This window comes from Petaurus breviceps, unplaced genomic scaffold, assembly GCF_028583685.1.
Source record: "Petaurus breviceps papuanus isolate PSGF00001 unplaced genomic scaffold, PetGlider_PUasm1.0 523, whole genome shotgun sequence".
Lineage (NCBI taxonomy): Eukaryota > Metazoa > Chordata > Mammalia > Diprotodontia > Petauridae > Petaurus > Petaurus breviceps.
In genome coordinates, this window is record NW_027186356.1 from 1,651,538 (window position 1) to 1,668,435 (window position 16,898).

The 16,898-nt window shown below is 51.7% G+C and overlaps 1 protein-coding gene across 3 annotated transcripts in view; it reads right to left on the reverse strand.

Annotated features, from left to right (window-relative positions):
- Positions 1 to 16,898, reverse strand: part of ARHGAP45 (Rho GTPase activating protein 45) — a 46,804-nt gene that overhangs the window by 15,830 nt on the left and 14,076 nt on the right. For all 3 annotated transcript variants that reach the window (XM_069102032.1, XM_069102031.1, XM_069102033.1), the window contains 15 exons: positions 13,558 to 13,701; positions 11,086 to 11,170; positions 10,462 to 10,534; positions 9,319 to 9,391; positions 8,574 to 8,711; positions 7,278 to 7,342; positions 6,998 to 7,108; positions 6,502 to 6,582; positions 5,628 to 5,831; positions 4,719 to 4,856; positions 3,022 to 3,212; positions 1,652 to 1,779; positions 1,448 to 1,534; positions 1,121 to 1,219; positions 14 to 180 (listed from right to left, as the gene is read on the reverse strand). In XM_069102032.1, coding sequence (XP_068958133.1) covers positions 14 to 180; positions 1,121 to 1,219; positions 1,448 to 1,534; positions 1,652 to 1,779; positions 3,022 to 3,212; positions 4,719 to 4,856; positions 5,628 to 5,831; positions 6,502 to 6,582; positions 6,998 to 7,108; positions 7,278 to 7,342; positions 8,574 to 8,711; positions 9,319 to 9,391; positions 10,462 to 10,534; positions 11,086 to 11,170; positions 13,558 to 13,701 — 1,784 coding nt within the window. The remainder of the gene's footprint in view (positions 1 to 13; positions 181 to 1,120; positions 1,220 to 1,447; positions 1,535 to 1,651; positions 1,780 to 3,021; positions 3,213 to 4,718; positions 4,857 to 5,627; positions 5,832 to 6,501; positions 6,583 to 6,997; positions 7,109 to 7,277; positions 7,343 to 8,573; positions 8,712 to 9,318; positions 9,392 to 10,461; positions 10,535 to 11,085; positions 11,171 to 13,557; positions 13,702 to 16,898) is intronic.

Genomic DNA, 16,898 nt, shown 5'->3' on the forward strand with positions numbered 1-16,898 from the left:
CGCCCCTCCACACCTCCTCGCACTCAGCTCCCTGGAAGTAGACATAGCTGTTGCATTCACGACACTTGGAAGGTGTGCGCAGCTTTCGAAGCCGGTGAGTCTGGGCTGCCTTGGAGAGCCCCACATTTCGGAAGGGGCCAGTGGGTACCGTGATCTCAGGGGAAATGCCATTGAGGTCTGCTGAGGGGGCAAAGGCAAGTCAGGACCTTGGTTCTGCTCTAAACAACGCTCTGGTTCTACACTAAACAATGTAAGATCCTTGAGAACAGTGTCCATGTGGCCCCCACACCTAGAACAGTGCCTGGCACACAGAAGGTGCTTAATAAAGGCTTGTTTAACAGAACCAAAAGTTGCCTCTGTGGCCACATGACTGCCTTTCTCCATGGCCAACTTCTCGACTCCTTGACCAGCCTGGACACGGTCACTCTGAAGTCCTCTTGCTGGCTTGAGCAATGCCCACTAATCCTACATGCCCTTAGAGGCACCTGTCTTTGCCTTGCCTGCCTTACATCCCTTGGCACTGCTCCCCACTCTCCCCAGATGGTCCCTTTCCCTTGGTTTTCCCTCTCTGGTCCCCAGCCTTTCGCCACTGATCAAGGCCCAAAAGGAGAAACAGGAAAACTCCAAATGCCGTAACAGCTCACGCTTAGAAAGCTCTTTACAATTTACAAAGCCATTTCCTTAGCACTATCCTGGCAGGTTACCCCCATCTATCAGACAACATGATTTGGCCAGGGTCACCTACAGCTTCCGATTCTCAGCCCTACATCTCCTGGCCCTAAATCCAGGATCCATCCACTGAAGTGTGCCTGGAACAGGACTGCCAACAGCGCAGATGGCCCTTCAGGAAAGCCCCAGTACCATCTGCGTAGCCAGGGGCTCAGAGAGGAGAGCCCCTGGCCAGGAGGAGGCTGAGGCCTGGTGCACCCTCTGCTCTGGCCGTGCCCCTTGCTGGGAGTCTGGCTGAGATTGGTCCATCTCCCCAGGGGTGCAGCATTAGGGCACGGAATGAAGTCCCTGCCCCAAGCACACCCCCTCCTCACGCCCCTGCCTCTGCCATCCCCTCACTCAGTTACCCCCCCCCCCGTCCCACTCTCTCAGGGAGGCAGGTCCCACATACTCTGTTCAAAGGCGCTTGAGTTGCCCTCCTTTTCAGCTAATTCCTCACTGGACGACATGGTGCCACTGGAGGATGTCCGCTCAATCTTCGCGAAGTCCCCTACAAGGAAAGATCCCCCACCCCCCACAGTTCACGTCATTCACATGGCCTGTGCCTAGAGACACCATCTTGGCACTCCAGGAGACCAGCCCCAGGAAATAAGTGACGTTTGACAGTCAGGTTCAAGGGACTTCAAAACATGTGACAGGTAAGAGCCCATCCTGCATCCCAGCATCCTTTCAAGAGGGGAGAGATACTGAGAAAAGTTCTCAGAAACTGTTCTGTTACCTGCACCCGTGGCGCTGGGGTCCAAGCTGCTATCGGAGTCTGCTGTGGGGACAGGCCACGACTTATGGACCTGGTGGCCCCGCCCACCTGCGAAGGAGCCAAGTCCATAAGTACTGTGGGCCAACACCACACTTGACCCCCACCCCCCACCTTTGATGGCCTATGACCTCACTCCCAGAGCCAATGTCTGAGTTCCAGACTCACCGCGCCGATCCTTAGGTACCGCCCCTCCATCAGAAGCCCCTCCATCTCGGGGAGGGCCGCTACCCTCTGTTCCACCACTCCCATCGCTGGCGCTGAAACTGGACTTCCGCGCCCGGACCAAGGGCGACCTAAATGGAGAACATAAAGGGCTAGCACTCAGTGCGGCAGGGAGGCTCAGACTTAGAAACAATCAGAGCTGGGAATGACTTCAGAACATGGAAGTGGGTATGTCAGGGCTGAAAAAGCCCTCAGAATCTCGAACAGGAGGACTGGTAGGGAGCTTAGAACATGGCTGAGCTGGGAGAGATCTCTGGGATCATCCCATCTAATCCGTTCTCCCCTTCCCATTTTATAGATGAGACAAATTAAGGCCAAGAGAAGGGAAGTAGCCTGCCCAAGGAAAACAGCAAATATCTCATATTGGCTCAATGGAGTCTGTATAGCATATGTATCCATACACACATGGACATTCAGAATAATATTTTATATATGCAGATGATATTTCAATATAACAGATTTACAGTGTAATCCTATATATTTTCCTTTCTGCATTTAAAAATATTAATCTGAGAAGAGGTCCACAGTCTTCACCAGCCTCTTAAAAGGGTTCAGAACACCCACAAAAAGTTAAGAAGCCCTCACCTAGGGAGGAAGGGGGCAGGGGCCATTTTAGGAACTGTCCTGGGCTATCTCAAGGTGAGTGGAGAGGGGCAGACATGGAGATTCCAAACACCTCCAAATTTACCACCATGATTATTTAATGTTTGCTAAAAAACAAATGAAACCCAATGGTCCAAGGACAACTCCCGGGTACCCCTCCCTTCTGCCAGGAGCCAGACAGCGCTCAAGCAGCCTTCTGGAATGGCACCTAGGCGTCACGGCGAGAGATTGTCAGAGCTGAAGTCAGGAAGACCCATTGCTAACAGCTTACTTAAAAGCTCTCTCAGCCTCAGTTTCCTCATCTGTAAAATGGAGAAAATAATAGCATCTACCTCTGAATACATAATAGTGTATATAATGTGCTTAAAACACTGTCGAAACGCTGTCCAGCCAGCTATGCCACGAGAGCTACAGACCAGTCCCACCCCGCAGTCTGCTCGGCCACTCCAAAATGGCTAGGTGTACAAGTTATTTCCAGCTTCTTGCTCCTACAAGTAGTGTTGGAGGGAATATTTTAGCAGACAGTCCTTCTGCCCTTCTTCCCCAGCCTAAACCTAGAAATCAGAAGCCATGTCAAACCCAAGGCCTGGCTTATGAATCAGAAAGCTGGACAGACATCTGGCTTCCCAAGCAGCGCCCAGTCCCACGACCTTGAGGAGCAGGGGAGGCCCTAAACTGCAGGCCCGCCTGGGCCATGACTCAGGCCGTACCAGGTGTTGTGGGACACGTAGGGCTCAAAGTCATACTGCGTGTCTGGCTCCACGTCCCGCTGAAGCTGCCGCACGTGGGAGGCATACTGTTGTCCTGGGTCATACAGCTTGCTGCTCTCACACATGGTCTGGAAGTAGACGGGTAATGGGGCCGTCTGCATGTGCATGGTCTGGTAGTAGGAGATGGTGGCCTGTGGGGTCCAGGGATGGGGAGAAGTTAGGAAGGCGGCTTTGGGTGCTTGGGCTCAGGAGGCCCCTTGTTAAGTCCTGTTCCCCCAAAGCTCCCACCCAAACAGAGGGTCAGAACAGACGGGGGGGCGGGCCAGAGAGCCGTGGAGAGGCACACGGATGGCACACACCCAGGCACTGAGAATCACTCAGTTCCTCACTGAATACTTATCATTTATTAAGACTCTAGGTGCCAAGCACTGTGTTAGGGCTCGGCTAAGGACAGGAAGACCAAACATTAAAAAGGAATGGAGAGGAGGAATGAAAAACATTTACAAAGCACTTACTATGTGCTAAGAATTAAGATGCCACCCCCTCCCCGTCCTCAGGGAGCTTTAACAATATGGATGCTGAGATGGACACACACACACACACACGCATGCACAAGCACACACAGATAGCACACGCATGTGCCAACACTAACGCATCACCAAATCAATACCCCCTGACCACCACAGATCCCCCAAGGCCTCCCTCTAGCCTCCCAAAGTCCTCCTGTCTCCGGGCCCTCGTGTGACCCAAGCCTGTGTCCTCAGCCCTCTATTTTCCCTCTTCATACTCTCCCAAGGGTTCAATGATCACAGATAACATAGACAGGTTTAGATTTCTTGATCCAACCCTAATCTCCTCTTTGAACCCCAGTACTGCATCTCCAGCTGCCTGCTAAGCACCCCCAGCCCCTCAAACTGGTGACAGTCAAAGCTGAATCCCCCAGGACCCTCCTAAGTCAGCCAGCTCCCTGCTGTTTTGTTCCTGCAGACGGGCGGACACCGCCATTCTCCTGTTCCCTGGTGCAGGCGCCTGTGGCCTTTCCCCTCCACTGACGTCTGATCTACAGAGAATCGAGGCCACTTCTAGTGGCCAGTTCCTGTCACAGCTGTGGCCCCGCCCAGTTCACCTGGACCATCCCAACAGCTGCCTAACCATCTCCCTTCTCCCGGCCATCCCCCACCCAGATGCTGATGGTACCAAGCCAAAGCGAGCCCTCTGACCATTCACTCCTCTGTCCAAGAAGCACCAGGGGCTCCCTACTGCTGCTGAAACAGAATGAGAACTCCTCTGCTCGGCATCTGACCTGCCCTGCAGAGGCCCTTTTTACTGTCTTTTACATCACTGCCCTCCACGCTCAGCGCTCTGGCCACACTGAACTCCCAGCTCCTCCCTGCGCTCACCTGCTCAAGGAGCCCCCCAGCTGGTGACCTCTTCTTGGCTGCCCTCGTCTGGCTTCCCTCAGGACATGCCCCCCCACCTGGCCTGGCCCTCTCCTCCCAGGTTCCCCCACCCGGCCTGGCTCCCTCCTCCCAGGCTTCCCAACCCAATCTGGCCCCCTCCTCCCAGGCTTCCCAGCCTGGCCTGGCTCCCTCCTCCCGGGCTCCCCAACCTGGCCTGGCCCCCTCCTCCCAGGCTCCCCCTCTCAGCTGCCCCCACCGCAGGCCCCCTCCTGGGCCCAGCCAGCGCCTGGGACTCACCGACTTGATAGTCTGGTCACTCTGCTTTATGAGCTCCTGGATCTGGCGCAAAGCATTCACCTTTACGTCCTCCAGCTCCTGCTTCTGAGTCTTGGCATCAGCGACACAGGTGCGGTATGTGGCCATGGCCTCTTCTGCCTGGGATGGCACAGGGAGGGACATGAACTGCCGCTCATCAGGGACCCCACACATCCCATGGGGGACCCTGACACTGCCTGTCCCCTGGGACGACTGGTACCCCCCAGAAAAGCCCTCTCAGGCCTACTCCTTAGGCGCACTCACACACTTCTCTCAGGAAGAGACTAATTTAGAGTTGGAAGAAAACATGGATGTCAACTCCCTCATTTTACAGAAGAGGAAACTGAGGCCCAGGGAGGCCGAGTGATGTGCTCAGGTCACAAAGCTCGTATCTGAGATGAGATTCGAACCCAGGCCCTTAACTCCTGCAAGCCACTACACCGTGGCACCTCTCAAAGACAGAAGCATGGTCAGCAGGGCTCAAGCCTGTGCTGGGAAACCAGCTGGATGTCTAGGCCATGCCTTCAACACCTCAGCCAAGTACTATCAAAGGTGTGTCATCATCATGAAGGGGAAGCCCATCATCATACACACAGGAATCTGAACTCGGGTCTTACTGAGAAGCAGCAAGCGCAGTAACCGGGACCCCCAGACACTTAATTGGGTCATGTCTTATGGGACCTCTGTGCCTGTCTCCCAGCCCTGCCCCACAGGGGCAGCTTCCTCATCCCTCCAATGCTCAGACTGCCTCCAGCTCTGCATTAGGATCTCTGGTGTCCTGAAGGGGGAGGCCCTGGGGACAGGGAGTGTCCCAGACTCCCTTGGTTTACTCCTGCCCCTCTACTTTCCTGGTCCTGGCCGGCCTTCCCGGCCAGCGTCTCCTCTCCTCACCTTGTTCTTGGCTTCTTCCTCCAGCCGCCTCTTTTTGTCCAGGGCCTTTGTGGCAGCACTGCTGGTCCCACCACCTGTGCCAGCCCCACCGCCACCGCCCTGCTCCTCCTCAGCCTTTACGGTCAGGTACTGGGCTTTCTCGTAGTCTTCACAGCGCTGCATGTAACTCTGCTTTGCCTTTCGAAGGTTGGTCTCTGCTTCTTGCTGAAGAGGGAGGGAAGAGAGCTGAAGGAGAGGGGAGGCCCAGGCCAGACTCCTGGGCAGATGTGAGGACCCTCCTTTGCCAGCCTCCCAGAGGGACAGGAGACAGGAGAGAGGAAGAGGCCTGGGTATAAAGCAGGCACCAGTAAAACTGAAGGCTCCCAGGGGCGGCCAGGTGGCTCAGCGAGTAAGAGCACCAGCTCCAGTGTCAGGATGACCTGGAGATCGAGTCCCGGGCTCAGACACTCAGCACTACACCCAGAAATAATTGGCCATGTAACCTTGAGCAAGTTACTTAACCCTGATTGCTTAAAAAAAAACAAAAAACTGAAGGCTCCCTAAAACCTCAGCCTCTGAGGTAACTGGGCTGCCCTTCACTGTGCCCCTAGCCTCTGTGGGAACACCTCCAGATCACATCCTGACACAAAACTGGCTCCCCCATGCTATGTGGGTTACAGGAGCAGCCCAGACTGGCAGCCAGGAGACCTGGGCTACATTCCTGACCGTGCTGCTGATGCAATGAGTGACTTTCAACAGATCCCTCCCCTGAGGACCCTCATTATCCTCATCTGTGAAAAAGAGAGAGGCTCAACTGAGGGGTCCCCAAGACCCCTCCAAGTCCTAACATCCTCTGATCTACGGCTCCCGGACAGAGCACAGAGATGCTTCCTACCAACTTCCTCTGTGCCCGATGCCACTGGTCCTTGATCTCCTTCCTTTTCTTTTCATGCTCTAGACGCCGCAGAGTCAAGGGCTAGGGAAGAAAGAGACAAGCATGTAGGGGCGGGGGTGGGGAACCGCAGCCCCAGCCCTAGCATCAGGGGGACACTTCTCTGCTTGGCCTAAGTGAGGCAAGGGATAGGCTAACTCTATAGCTGAGGGCCCCTGTAGCCAGCCACCGTGTGCTAAGGCTTCAGGTAAGCCTGCCCCCCACCCCTCCCCAGTTCAGCCTCAGCATACAAGCCATCATCTATCCCCAGACACCTGACACCCTCAATGAGAACAGCCATAGGAGAGGCTCCAGGGAGGTGACATCTATGGCAGTTAAGACAATTGTCCCCCTCCCAATACTGGGCAGAAATCCCAGGGTTCAGTTTAAAAGTCAAGGCTTCAGGAGAGGCAGATGGGGAGAGGAAGAGGGATGGAGGAGGGGCTGGGGAGGCTCCCACCTGCATTAAGGTCTGGTTCTGCAGGGTGGCCACCACCTGCAGCATCCCATGGCTAAACTCCATGTCCTGCTCCAGGGCCAGGGAATAGATGGACAGGAAGGGCATGTGGGGCTGCAGAAAGAAGGAACCAGTCAGACCCAGAAGGCCCACTTCTAAACCTCCCCCTCCCATCCAGCCCACTGTACCCACAGAGCCAGCCCCCTCCCCAGGCCCTCAGCTCTCTAGCAAAGGCCCTATCCCCATCCTCTGCTCTGCAGGGTCAGCAGGAGCATGTGCCTACCTCCTGGGTGATTGTCTGCTTGCAGCTGTTGACGATCTTCTGCAGACCTTTGGCAAACTCCATCTCTGGGCAAGGGAGAGAAGGAGGGGGACCTGTCATTCCTCAGCCCCTGAAGCGGCTCACAGGAGCAGAGGACGGCACAGGCCCAGCCACAGCCCTCTGGATTTTACTCCCAGAGTCACTTGGAAAGAGCTCTCAGGACTCAGGATTCAGAGTTGGAAGGAATTCTAAAGATGACCTGGCCAAACCCCCTCATTTTTCTGGAGGAAACTGAGGCAGGAAAGGTTAAACAAGCTGTCCCAAGATCACGCGGCAGAGGCTCCTGACTCTAACCTAGCGCTCTGTCCGCTAGGCCACCAGCAAACGGCTGAGGGGAAGAGCAGCGTCCTCCTCCATCCTGCACATCCCACCCAGCTTCCAAGGGCCTGTCTGAGCCTCTCCTCCCAGGCCACTGCCCCAGCCACCAAGGAGATCTGCCTTTTCTTAGGTGTCCTAGAGCATGACCCACCTAAGAAGGCACCATCTGGTATTATGCTCTAACTTCTGGGTGTGGCATAATGCAGAAGCCTGGACTGAGATCCCTGCCAGTGACACTCTCTGGAACCTTGGCCAAGTCACAGCCTCTAAGGCTCTACTCAGTTTCTTCAACAGTAAAATAAGGGAAACTGACTATGCAATCTCTAAAGCCACTCTCAGTCCTGCCATGCTGGGCTCTAAGGGCCCTCCCAGCTCTGCCATCCTAGCTCTGCCATCCTGTGTCCTGAGGGCCCTCCCAGCTCTACCATCCTGTGTTCTAAGGGCCCTCCTAGCTCTGACATTCTCTGTTCTAAGGGCCCTCCCAGCACTACCATCCTGTGTTCTGAGGGCCCTCCCAGCTCTGACATCCTAGCTCTGCCATCCTGTGTCCTGAGGGCCCTCCCAGCTCTGACATCCTGTGTTCTGAGGGCCCTCCTAGCTCTGACATTCTCTGTTCTAAGGGCCCTCCCAGCTCTGACATCCTGTGTTTTAAGGGCCCTCCTATCTCTGCTATCCTGTGTTCTGAGGGCGCTCCCAGCTCTGCCATCCTGGGTTCTAAGAGTCCTCCCAGCTCTGCCATCCTGTGTTCTGAGGGCCCTCCCAGCTCTGCCATCCTATGATCTGAGGGCCCTCCCAGCTCTGCCATCCTGGGTTCTGAGGGCCCTCCCAGCTCTGACCTTGTGTTCTTCCTAGCTCTCACATTTCCTGCACTCTTGTCTCATTCTCTGCCTTCTCTTATCTCCTCCTGCATGCAGGAATCCAGCTTTCACTGGGTCTCACCAAGAGTCGTGCGCTTCTCCAGGTAACTGATGAGATCTTTCATATACTTGGCGATGTTCTTGGCGTACTGCAAAGCCACATCCACACCCCCCTCACAGCGCTGCAGCACCACGTCCACGTCGTCAGCCAATAGGCAGCCTACCCCCCAGGAGACCAGGTTTTAAGGAAGCCTCCCCCATGAGTTCCTCCCAGCCTCTCTCATCTCCCGAACTATTCTCCTCAGAGACATTTTGGGATCTGGTGGAGAAAGAACTCTGGAAAGGGCTGTGCCTTTCATCAAGCAGCCTGCCCTGCTTTCAAAGGCCTCCCCAGAGAGACCCAAATTCCAGTGACCTATTCCTAAGGGCAGGGGCTGGATCAGCTCCTCAGACCGTGTACTCCCTGGGGCTAAGGGCTGGGCATTGTCTTCTAGCTAGATCCCCACCATGTTCCAAGTCTGTGGCTCTGCCCGAACAAGATCTGGTTTACACTGGTAACAAGATTCAGCCAAAAGGGAGAGATTGCCTTTTCCTCAATGCTGTGCCCTGTGTTACTCCAGCTGGAGATTTCAAGAGTGAAGGCATCACCAAAGGCCACACCCGCCCAACAGATGTCTCCACCCAGCTCCTCGAAGCTACCAGCCTGTCCTGCCCAGGCTTCCCAGCACTGGCCAGGAGTGATGTACCAGGGCCAAGCTGCCCACCCAGCACAGGGATCTCTCCCCCAAAATCAGCCAGGATACCCTAGGTATAGTAGGCCAGCTTACCATAAGGTTCTGTGCCAGGGGACATGCTATCTGCACACTGCCCCGAGAGGCCCCCATAAAGGTTTTCCATGGACTTAGGAGAGAAAGAGAAAGTAGGTTAGATAGCTCCATAAGACAATACAAAGCAAGCTTAAACCACACACACTGGAAGGCCACCATGAACCAGGAACCCTCCCTGTCCAGTACTTTCAAGTATGTGTGTGTGACTTTGACCAGTCTGTATGACACCTGTGGGAGACAGAGAAGTTTAAAGGCAGGGCCTGAGTCTGCAAGGCTGACTGGCCCTGGGTTCAAGACATGTGACCTTGGCTAAGCCACTTCTCTCTTATTTTCTCAGCTCTGGCATCCTCTGTTCTAAGGTTCCTTTTACAGCTCTGACATTCCATGTTCTAAGGTCCCTCCCAACTCTTAATAGCCTATGTTCCTAAGTTCCTCCTAGCTCTGACATTCTCTGTTCTAAGGTTCTCTTTACAAGGCTGACATTCCATGTTTTAAAGGTATTATAATGCTTTGACATTTTCTGTTCTAAGGTTTCGTGTTTTTATGGCTGACATCCTATGTTCTAAGGTATCTTCCAGCTCTGACACACGGTTGCCCAACTCTGGCACTATTATTCATAATAATACTTTAATATTTGCCTCATTTTCCTGTTCCCATTTTACAGATGAGGAATGAGGCTCAAGGTGAAATGGCTTGAGAGGCAACAGCAGGATTTGAATCCAGGTCTCTCCTGACTCTGAATCCATTATTTTTTGTACTGTACCAAGCTGCCTCTGTGCTAAAGGGCCTTTGAAAGGTGACATGCTCTGATCTACACCATCTTCTAGCACCAATATTCACATATGAAGTCCTTCCCAGTTATGGGGGAAAGTCGAGTTTCCTGGGATTTTCCTACCACTTTTAGGAAGCAGTGCCTGGCAGGTGTGTATTAACCCAACTGACAGAGGAGGAAACTGAGGCCCAGAGAATGGAGGGGGAGGCAGTTTGCCTAAGTAGGTAACATAGTAGATGACTGAGACAGGACTTAATAATGAGGTTTCTGGTCCCCCAGGCCAGGACTCTTTTTCCCCCCATATCTATGACCCAATGTCCTCCAAGATCTAGAACCCTCTGACAAGAAAGTCAAGGGCTGGGCCCACTTACCTGGTTCTGATCACTGAGAGGCACAGAAAGGAGGGTACTAATGTCCACCTCACCCATGAGGAACTCAGACACCCTAGACAGAGAGAGGGGGCAGAGAGCCTGGTAAGGAGGCTGAGAGTACTGAGGAAGGAGGGGTACAGCCTCCATGGGACAGTCAATAATCTCACAGAATTATACAGTGCTTTGAGATACACAACCTTGTTTGATCCCAACAACAGGTAGGTAAGATGGGTTTTATTATCCCCATTTTAGAGATGAAGAAACAGAGGACCCAAAGGAAGGAAGGGACTGACCAGAGGATCTAAGCTTTTTTAGCGAGAAGGGACATCACTGGTCCACCCCACCCCGTTCATTTTACAAAAAGGGAAACTGAGGCCCAGAGGAGAAAGTGATTTGCTTCAGGTCATACAATGAATGGCAGAGCCAGGACTTAAAAAGCCTATAAACTTTCTATGTGACGCATGGTCAGAGCAAGGACAGTGACAGAAGTGGGGCATCCTGACCACTGTTCCATGAAGGGGATCAGAGGTCTGGAGACTAAGGGAGGAGGAGAGGAAGGCTCCCCCAGACGCCCTTCTTCCTGTACCTGGGGCAGGGAGGACCCAGAGGGCCACAGTCACTCACGTGCTGCTAAAGGATACTGCAATTGTCTCCAGGGCTTTCTCCAACTCTCGCTTATCAGATTCATTGTTTGACTCATAATGGAACCCTAGGGTGTAGGGGGAAAGGAGTTAGAATTTTCTCCCTGGAACCCCTTAAAGTTACATTTTAAAGCTATTATCATAAGACATCCAGGGCTATAGGTAACCCCATTGGACAAGTAAGGAAGAAGCCCAGGAAAGCCCCTAGCCCTCTCCGACTGGCCAAAGCATACTCCTGGAGAGCTGGAAATCTCTAAGTGAGGGAGGCCCAACCACCCCCAGAACCCCAGAGGCATTGCTACCCTCCCCGCCCTGGCCACATCAGGTTAATACTGGATCCCGGTACTCAATCCCCTAGTGATCCACAAGGATAACTGAGGCCCCCAAGAAAGGGATCCAACCAGCACTCCCTCCCTCCTGTCTCTTGATCAAACCTCAGAAACCATTTTATTGTTGTTATTCAGTCACTTCAGTCTAATCCAACTCTTGGTGACCCCTTTTAGGGTTTTCTTGGCAGAGACATTGGAATGGTTTGCCGTTTCTTTTGCCAGCTCATCTGACAGATGAGGAAACTGAGGCCAACAGGGTAAAGTGACTTGCCCAGGGTCACCTACCTAGTGTCTGAGACCAGATTTGAACTCAGGAAGATGAGTCTTCCTGACTCCAGGCTGAACACTCTATTCACTGCATCTCCTAGCTTTCCTGACCAGAAACCAGAGATGTCCAGAGAAGCTAGCAGCCCACCCCTCATGACCAAAGATGAACAGCTCCCCCCAGGGTCTGGTTCCCTCTATGATGGAGGCTCTTCCTATAGGAAGTTGGTCCTGCAATGGCATTGCAGTTAGTCCTAGACCTCGGCTGGGAGCAGGGACTGAGAGGAAAGGCTCACACCCAGACCTCCAGAAAGCTGACAATTTCCAGAACTCTCAGGTGCTCTTCCCAGACCAATCCTACCATCAGGGAATGACCCTGAAGGGTCAGCCTGTGCTCCAAGAAGGGAGAGTTATCCCTCCCTCCCCACCCACCTATCCACCCACAACTGCCCTCGATTCGTCTGCTGGGAAATGCAGAGTCCAGTCTTGGGGGAACTAATAACAACGGCTCCTGCTCAGGGATGAGCCCCCGGTTTTGTGGGCATCTGGACTCCCATGTACATGTCCCATCAGCACCTCCAACACCAAGTCCATGAGCTCTCCTGGATTTGTTTTCTTGCTTTAGACTCTGCTTTCTCTGCATTCTTTCCCAAGGGCCTTCAATGTCTCATGTTTCTGGCCTTGGCAAAACCATTCATTCATTCATTCATTCATTCATTCTGGGTCCCACATTCGTCCAGTTACCAGGGCCTGTTGCTTCTACCTCTGACCCTGTCCCCTCAATTCCCACCTCTTTCTGTGGAAGTGGCTCCTTCCATTGGTCACCCATGGCCACTTAGTGACCAAATTCAAGGGTCCATGTTGGCCCCCACCTTCCAGGACGCTTCTCTCACTTGTGACCCTACAGAGCACCCCATCCTCCTGGATCCCCTCTGCTCCCTCAGCCTTCTAATGCCTAGTCTTTTGGACAGTCCTCAGCCTCTCTCCAATGCTTTAGGGGGCGGCTCCCACACCCCAGACCTGCTTTCCTTTTCTTCCTTTCTACTAGCCTTGATCTTATCCACTGCCATGGCATTAATTCCACCCTAATGCAGATGACTCTCAGTCCCTGACTGCTCTCTGGTACTCCAGACCTGCACCTCCAGCTGCCAACCCTACACTGGAGGGCCTCCTGGCACCTTCGGCTCAACAGACCCAAAGCCACGCCATCACCCCTCCCCTCTGTCAGTGGCACTCCAGGCCACTTGCTTCCAGACCCATCTTCCTCTCCCTCTCCAACTACTGATCATTATGGCTAAACTCTGCTCTTGCATGTTCAGCACGCTGTACCCTCACACCCTCCGGCTGCCATGCCCCGACTCGCTCTACACCTGCGGTCACAGAATGTTCATCCTCCTTCCCGATGTCCCTGCAGAATTCCAGTCTGTCTTCAAAAACCTCCTCTGCTCAAGGGCACCCTTCTTCTTTGGGGCTCACAGAGAGTTCTAATGTCTCTAATGTGCTCACAACACAATACTCTGTATGACAGCTGTCTATGTGGGCATCGTCTTGCCCTACTGGACCCCAAACTCCATGAGGGCAGGGATTGGGGTCCAAACTTTTCATCTCTCTCAATGCTGAATGCAATGTGCAGACAGTAGGTGTTTAATAAATGTCAGTTGTCACCCAGGGTCTATGGCACTGCCAGAGAAACAAGCTCTGGGCCCCAAGTCACCCAGTCTCTAATTATCCTCTTCCTACTTTATGTCCACTCTCAACCTGGCAAAGCCTGGCTCAGGTGGTCAGACACCAGCCCTAGAGCCTGAAGGGTCACTCAGAAAAGCTCTTCCCCAACCCCTCCACCCCTTTGCTTCCCAGCTCACCTTTGACCTTAGAGATGAGGGTCCCAGCAGCCGTGAGGGTCTCTAGAGTGTTGAGCAGGGGGTACTTGCTGATGACCTGTCGGAGGACCCTCAGGACTTCACCCAGGCACTCATGGGCCAATGGTCGCCGAGCATCCAGTTCCTCTGAAATCATCCAGAAACATCAGTGATATAGGGGGCTCCCAGAAGAGGTGGAGGACTGGGCAGAAGCCCCCACATTATGGGCAATACTAGCACTCATGTCTAGTTCAGATGCAGGGTCATCCCAGGGTCAGAGCCCAGGCAGACAGAGCCTCTTCCCCATTGTCCTCTGGCCTGGTCAAATGGAAAAGTGAAGAATCTAGAGGGTACAAGGTGGAAGGAAGCTGGAAGGAAGGAAGCTATATTTGTTCCATATAGCAAATCAAACCAGCCAAGAGTGACAGAAAGAGCCCTGCTGGCCTGAGATTCAGGAGGCCTGGGTTCTAATAACAGCTGACATTACTATAGTAACATAAGGGCTACAAAGCAATTCCTTCACAACCACCCATGTTTTATTTACTCCCTGCTTGAAACCTAATGAAACAGGATCTGAGGAGCGATGTAACCACAAAGCTAGTGACTAAGACAGGATTTGAACCCTGGTCTTTGGGCTGGGTGTCTAGCCCTCTTGCGTTGTTCTACATGGACTCTCATGTTAGCAGTTCTAGCTGCCAATCTGCCAACAACTCCTTGTGTGATCTGAGGCAACGTCACCCCCTCTGTGGCTGTCCGTTCCCTTCTTTGCAGAACAAGCCTATTAGAATCAATGATCCCAACAGTGTCTCAACAAAGGTGTCTAGTCTGAGTCACGCCCCGTCCCCGCCCCAGCAGCCCCCACTTGGAAACTTTCTATTCTAGAGTCAAAGAATTCCAGGATCTCGGAGCTCTAACGGCCCTCAGGAATCATCCAGTCCAGGGATTCTTTACCTGGGGTCCATGAACGTATAAAAAACACTGATCGTTCTATTTTGACCATTGTAAATGACTTGCTTCAGAATCTCACGTATTTAATTTTCTGCATTTAACAACGTGATTCTAAGACCCAGTTCATGGGCTTTACCAGACTCACTGTCAAAGGGTCTAGGTCACAAAAAAGGTCAAGAATTCCTGAAATAATGCAGCTCTTATCTAAACAGTAATGATATCCCCAACAAGCAGTCATTCAACCTCCCCTTGAAGAGTTCCAGGGACTAGGAACTCGTTACCTTCTGTGGAAACACATTCACCTTTTGGACATTCTTTGGACATGCTCTAATTCTTAAAACAAATATTCCTTCCTTTAGGCAAAAAATTTCCTCTAAGCAACTCTCCCCTCTGAAACCTCTCCCCTCACCCCAGCCTCACCCCAACTAGAAGGTAGAAGCCTTCTAGGGTCAGAGTAAATCTTATTCCTCTCCCATTGGACAACCCTCCAAATACAGGGTGTCCCAAAGGCTGAATAAGCCTTAAACTGCACTAGGACTTTTGGGACACCCCGTATTTTAATACTCCTCCTTGAAGTCTATCTTCTTCAGAGTTTTTTTCCAACAGAGCATGTGGAATACAGCTTAAGTAGCCCCACGAACCTGATCACCACATTCCAAAAAAACAGGCTGCCCGGAACTGAACGCAAACACTGTAGATGTGACCGGACGAGGGCTGGGGACGTCAGGATGGCTCATCATCCATTCTTCATGGAGCCTAGACTGAATTAGCCTCTTTGTACACTAAGAGGGAGTCACACTCTTGACTCATATTGACCATTAGATAATTTTTAAAAACAATTTCCCCCATCTTTTACTTGTGCCATTGATTTTTTTTTTAACTCATATCCAAAAAGGAGTACTTTACATTTACCCATATTAAACTTCTTATGAGGTTCAGCCCACCAATCCTTGTTGGGTGTGAGTTATATTATCTAACCCTCCAAACTCTGTGTCATCTATCAATTAAATAAGCATCTATCTATGCCTTCACTCAAGTCAGCAATAAAAAAGTTCAGTAGAAAAGGCTCTGGGTACTCTGCTAGAATTTTCCTTACGAAGTAATTTTCCTTACAAAGTGTTATCAAACCCAGTAAGGACTAATCTTCATTTAATAAATTCCAAATCCACCTAATTACACTATCACTTGGCCCACATCTATCTCATCCACAAAGATAATGTGAAAGACTGTCAGAAGGCTTGATGAAATCTAGGTATGTCTCTACAGCAATACCCCAGACCACAGAATCACAGTGAAAAGAAAGTCTTAGAATCTAACCTGCCCCTACCTAACCAGAAATCCCTGCTACAATTTCTCCAACAAATGCTCATCCCTCCTTGACTGGAAGACATCCAGTCAATACATCCAGGGGGAATGATGCCTGAGGACAGCCAATTCTGATCTTGAATAGCCTGGACTTTTGGTACATTCTTCCCCCCATCCCCACAGACCCTAAATCTCTCTGCCTGCAACTATTGCCTATGTTCCAGCTGCTGCTCCCATCTAAATTTGCCTCTTGGGGCCAAGGAGACCAAGTGCAATCCCTTCTAACTGGACATATTATATTTCCTAAAGTCCTGTTCAGCTCTATTATTCAATGTTCTAAGGTCCCTGTGTCAGTTCAGACATCCTATATCCTAGAGTTTACTCAAGCTCTGACATTTTATGGTTCCAAGTTTCTCCCAGCTCTGTCTTATGTTCTAAGGTTCCAGACCCACCTATGACATTAAGTATTCCCTGTTCTAAGGTCTAACTCCAACATTGTTTTATTGGCCCTTCAAGGTGACACCTTATGTGGTTTTTTCTAATAGAATTTTATTTTTTCTAATCACACATACAGATTTTGAGTTCCAAATTTTTCTCTCTCCTTTCCCAAGAGGCAAGTAATCTGATGTAGCCATCTTTATGTTTTAAAGTCCCTCCAACTCTGACATTAAGTGTTCTAAGGTCCTTCCAGCTCCAATATTGTTTTATGGGCCCTCCAAGCTGACATCTTATGTTTTAAAGTCCCAACTCTGACATTCTGTGCTCTAAGGTCTGCATGGCCAAGTGGCCAGGACTTGGGAGTCTAGAAGACCTAGTTTTAAATCCTGCCTCAAGGCAAGTGCTAACATGACAACGGCCATCTCAGGGTGCCTCAAATTTTTCATCTGTAAAATAAGGGGATTGGCTTTAATGACAGCTTCTAAATTTTTAAGATTCTCTCCCTTCTAAATCTGATCCCTCCATCTTATGACCCTTATGTCCTTTCTAGAATTGATCCCAAATTCTAAGGTTTAAGGCCCTCCTTTCTAAGTACTATTACACAGGAAAGGCTGAAACAAACTGGGGTCTATGGACATAAAGGAATATAATCG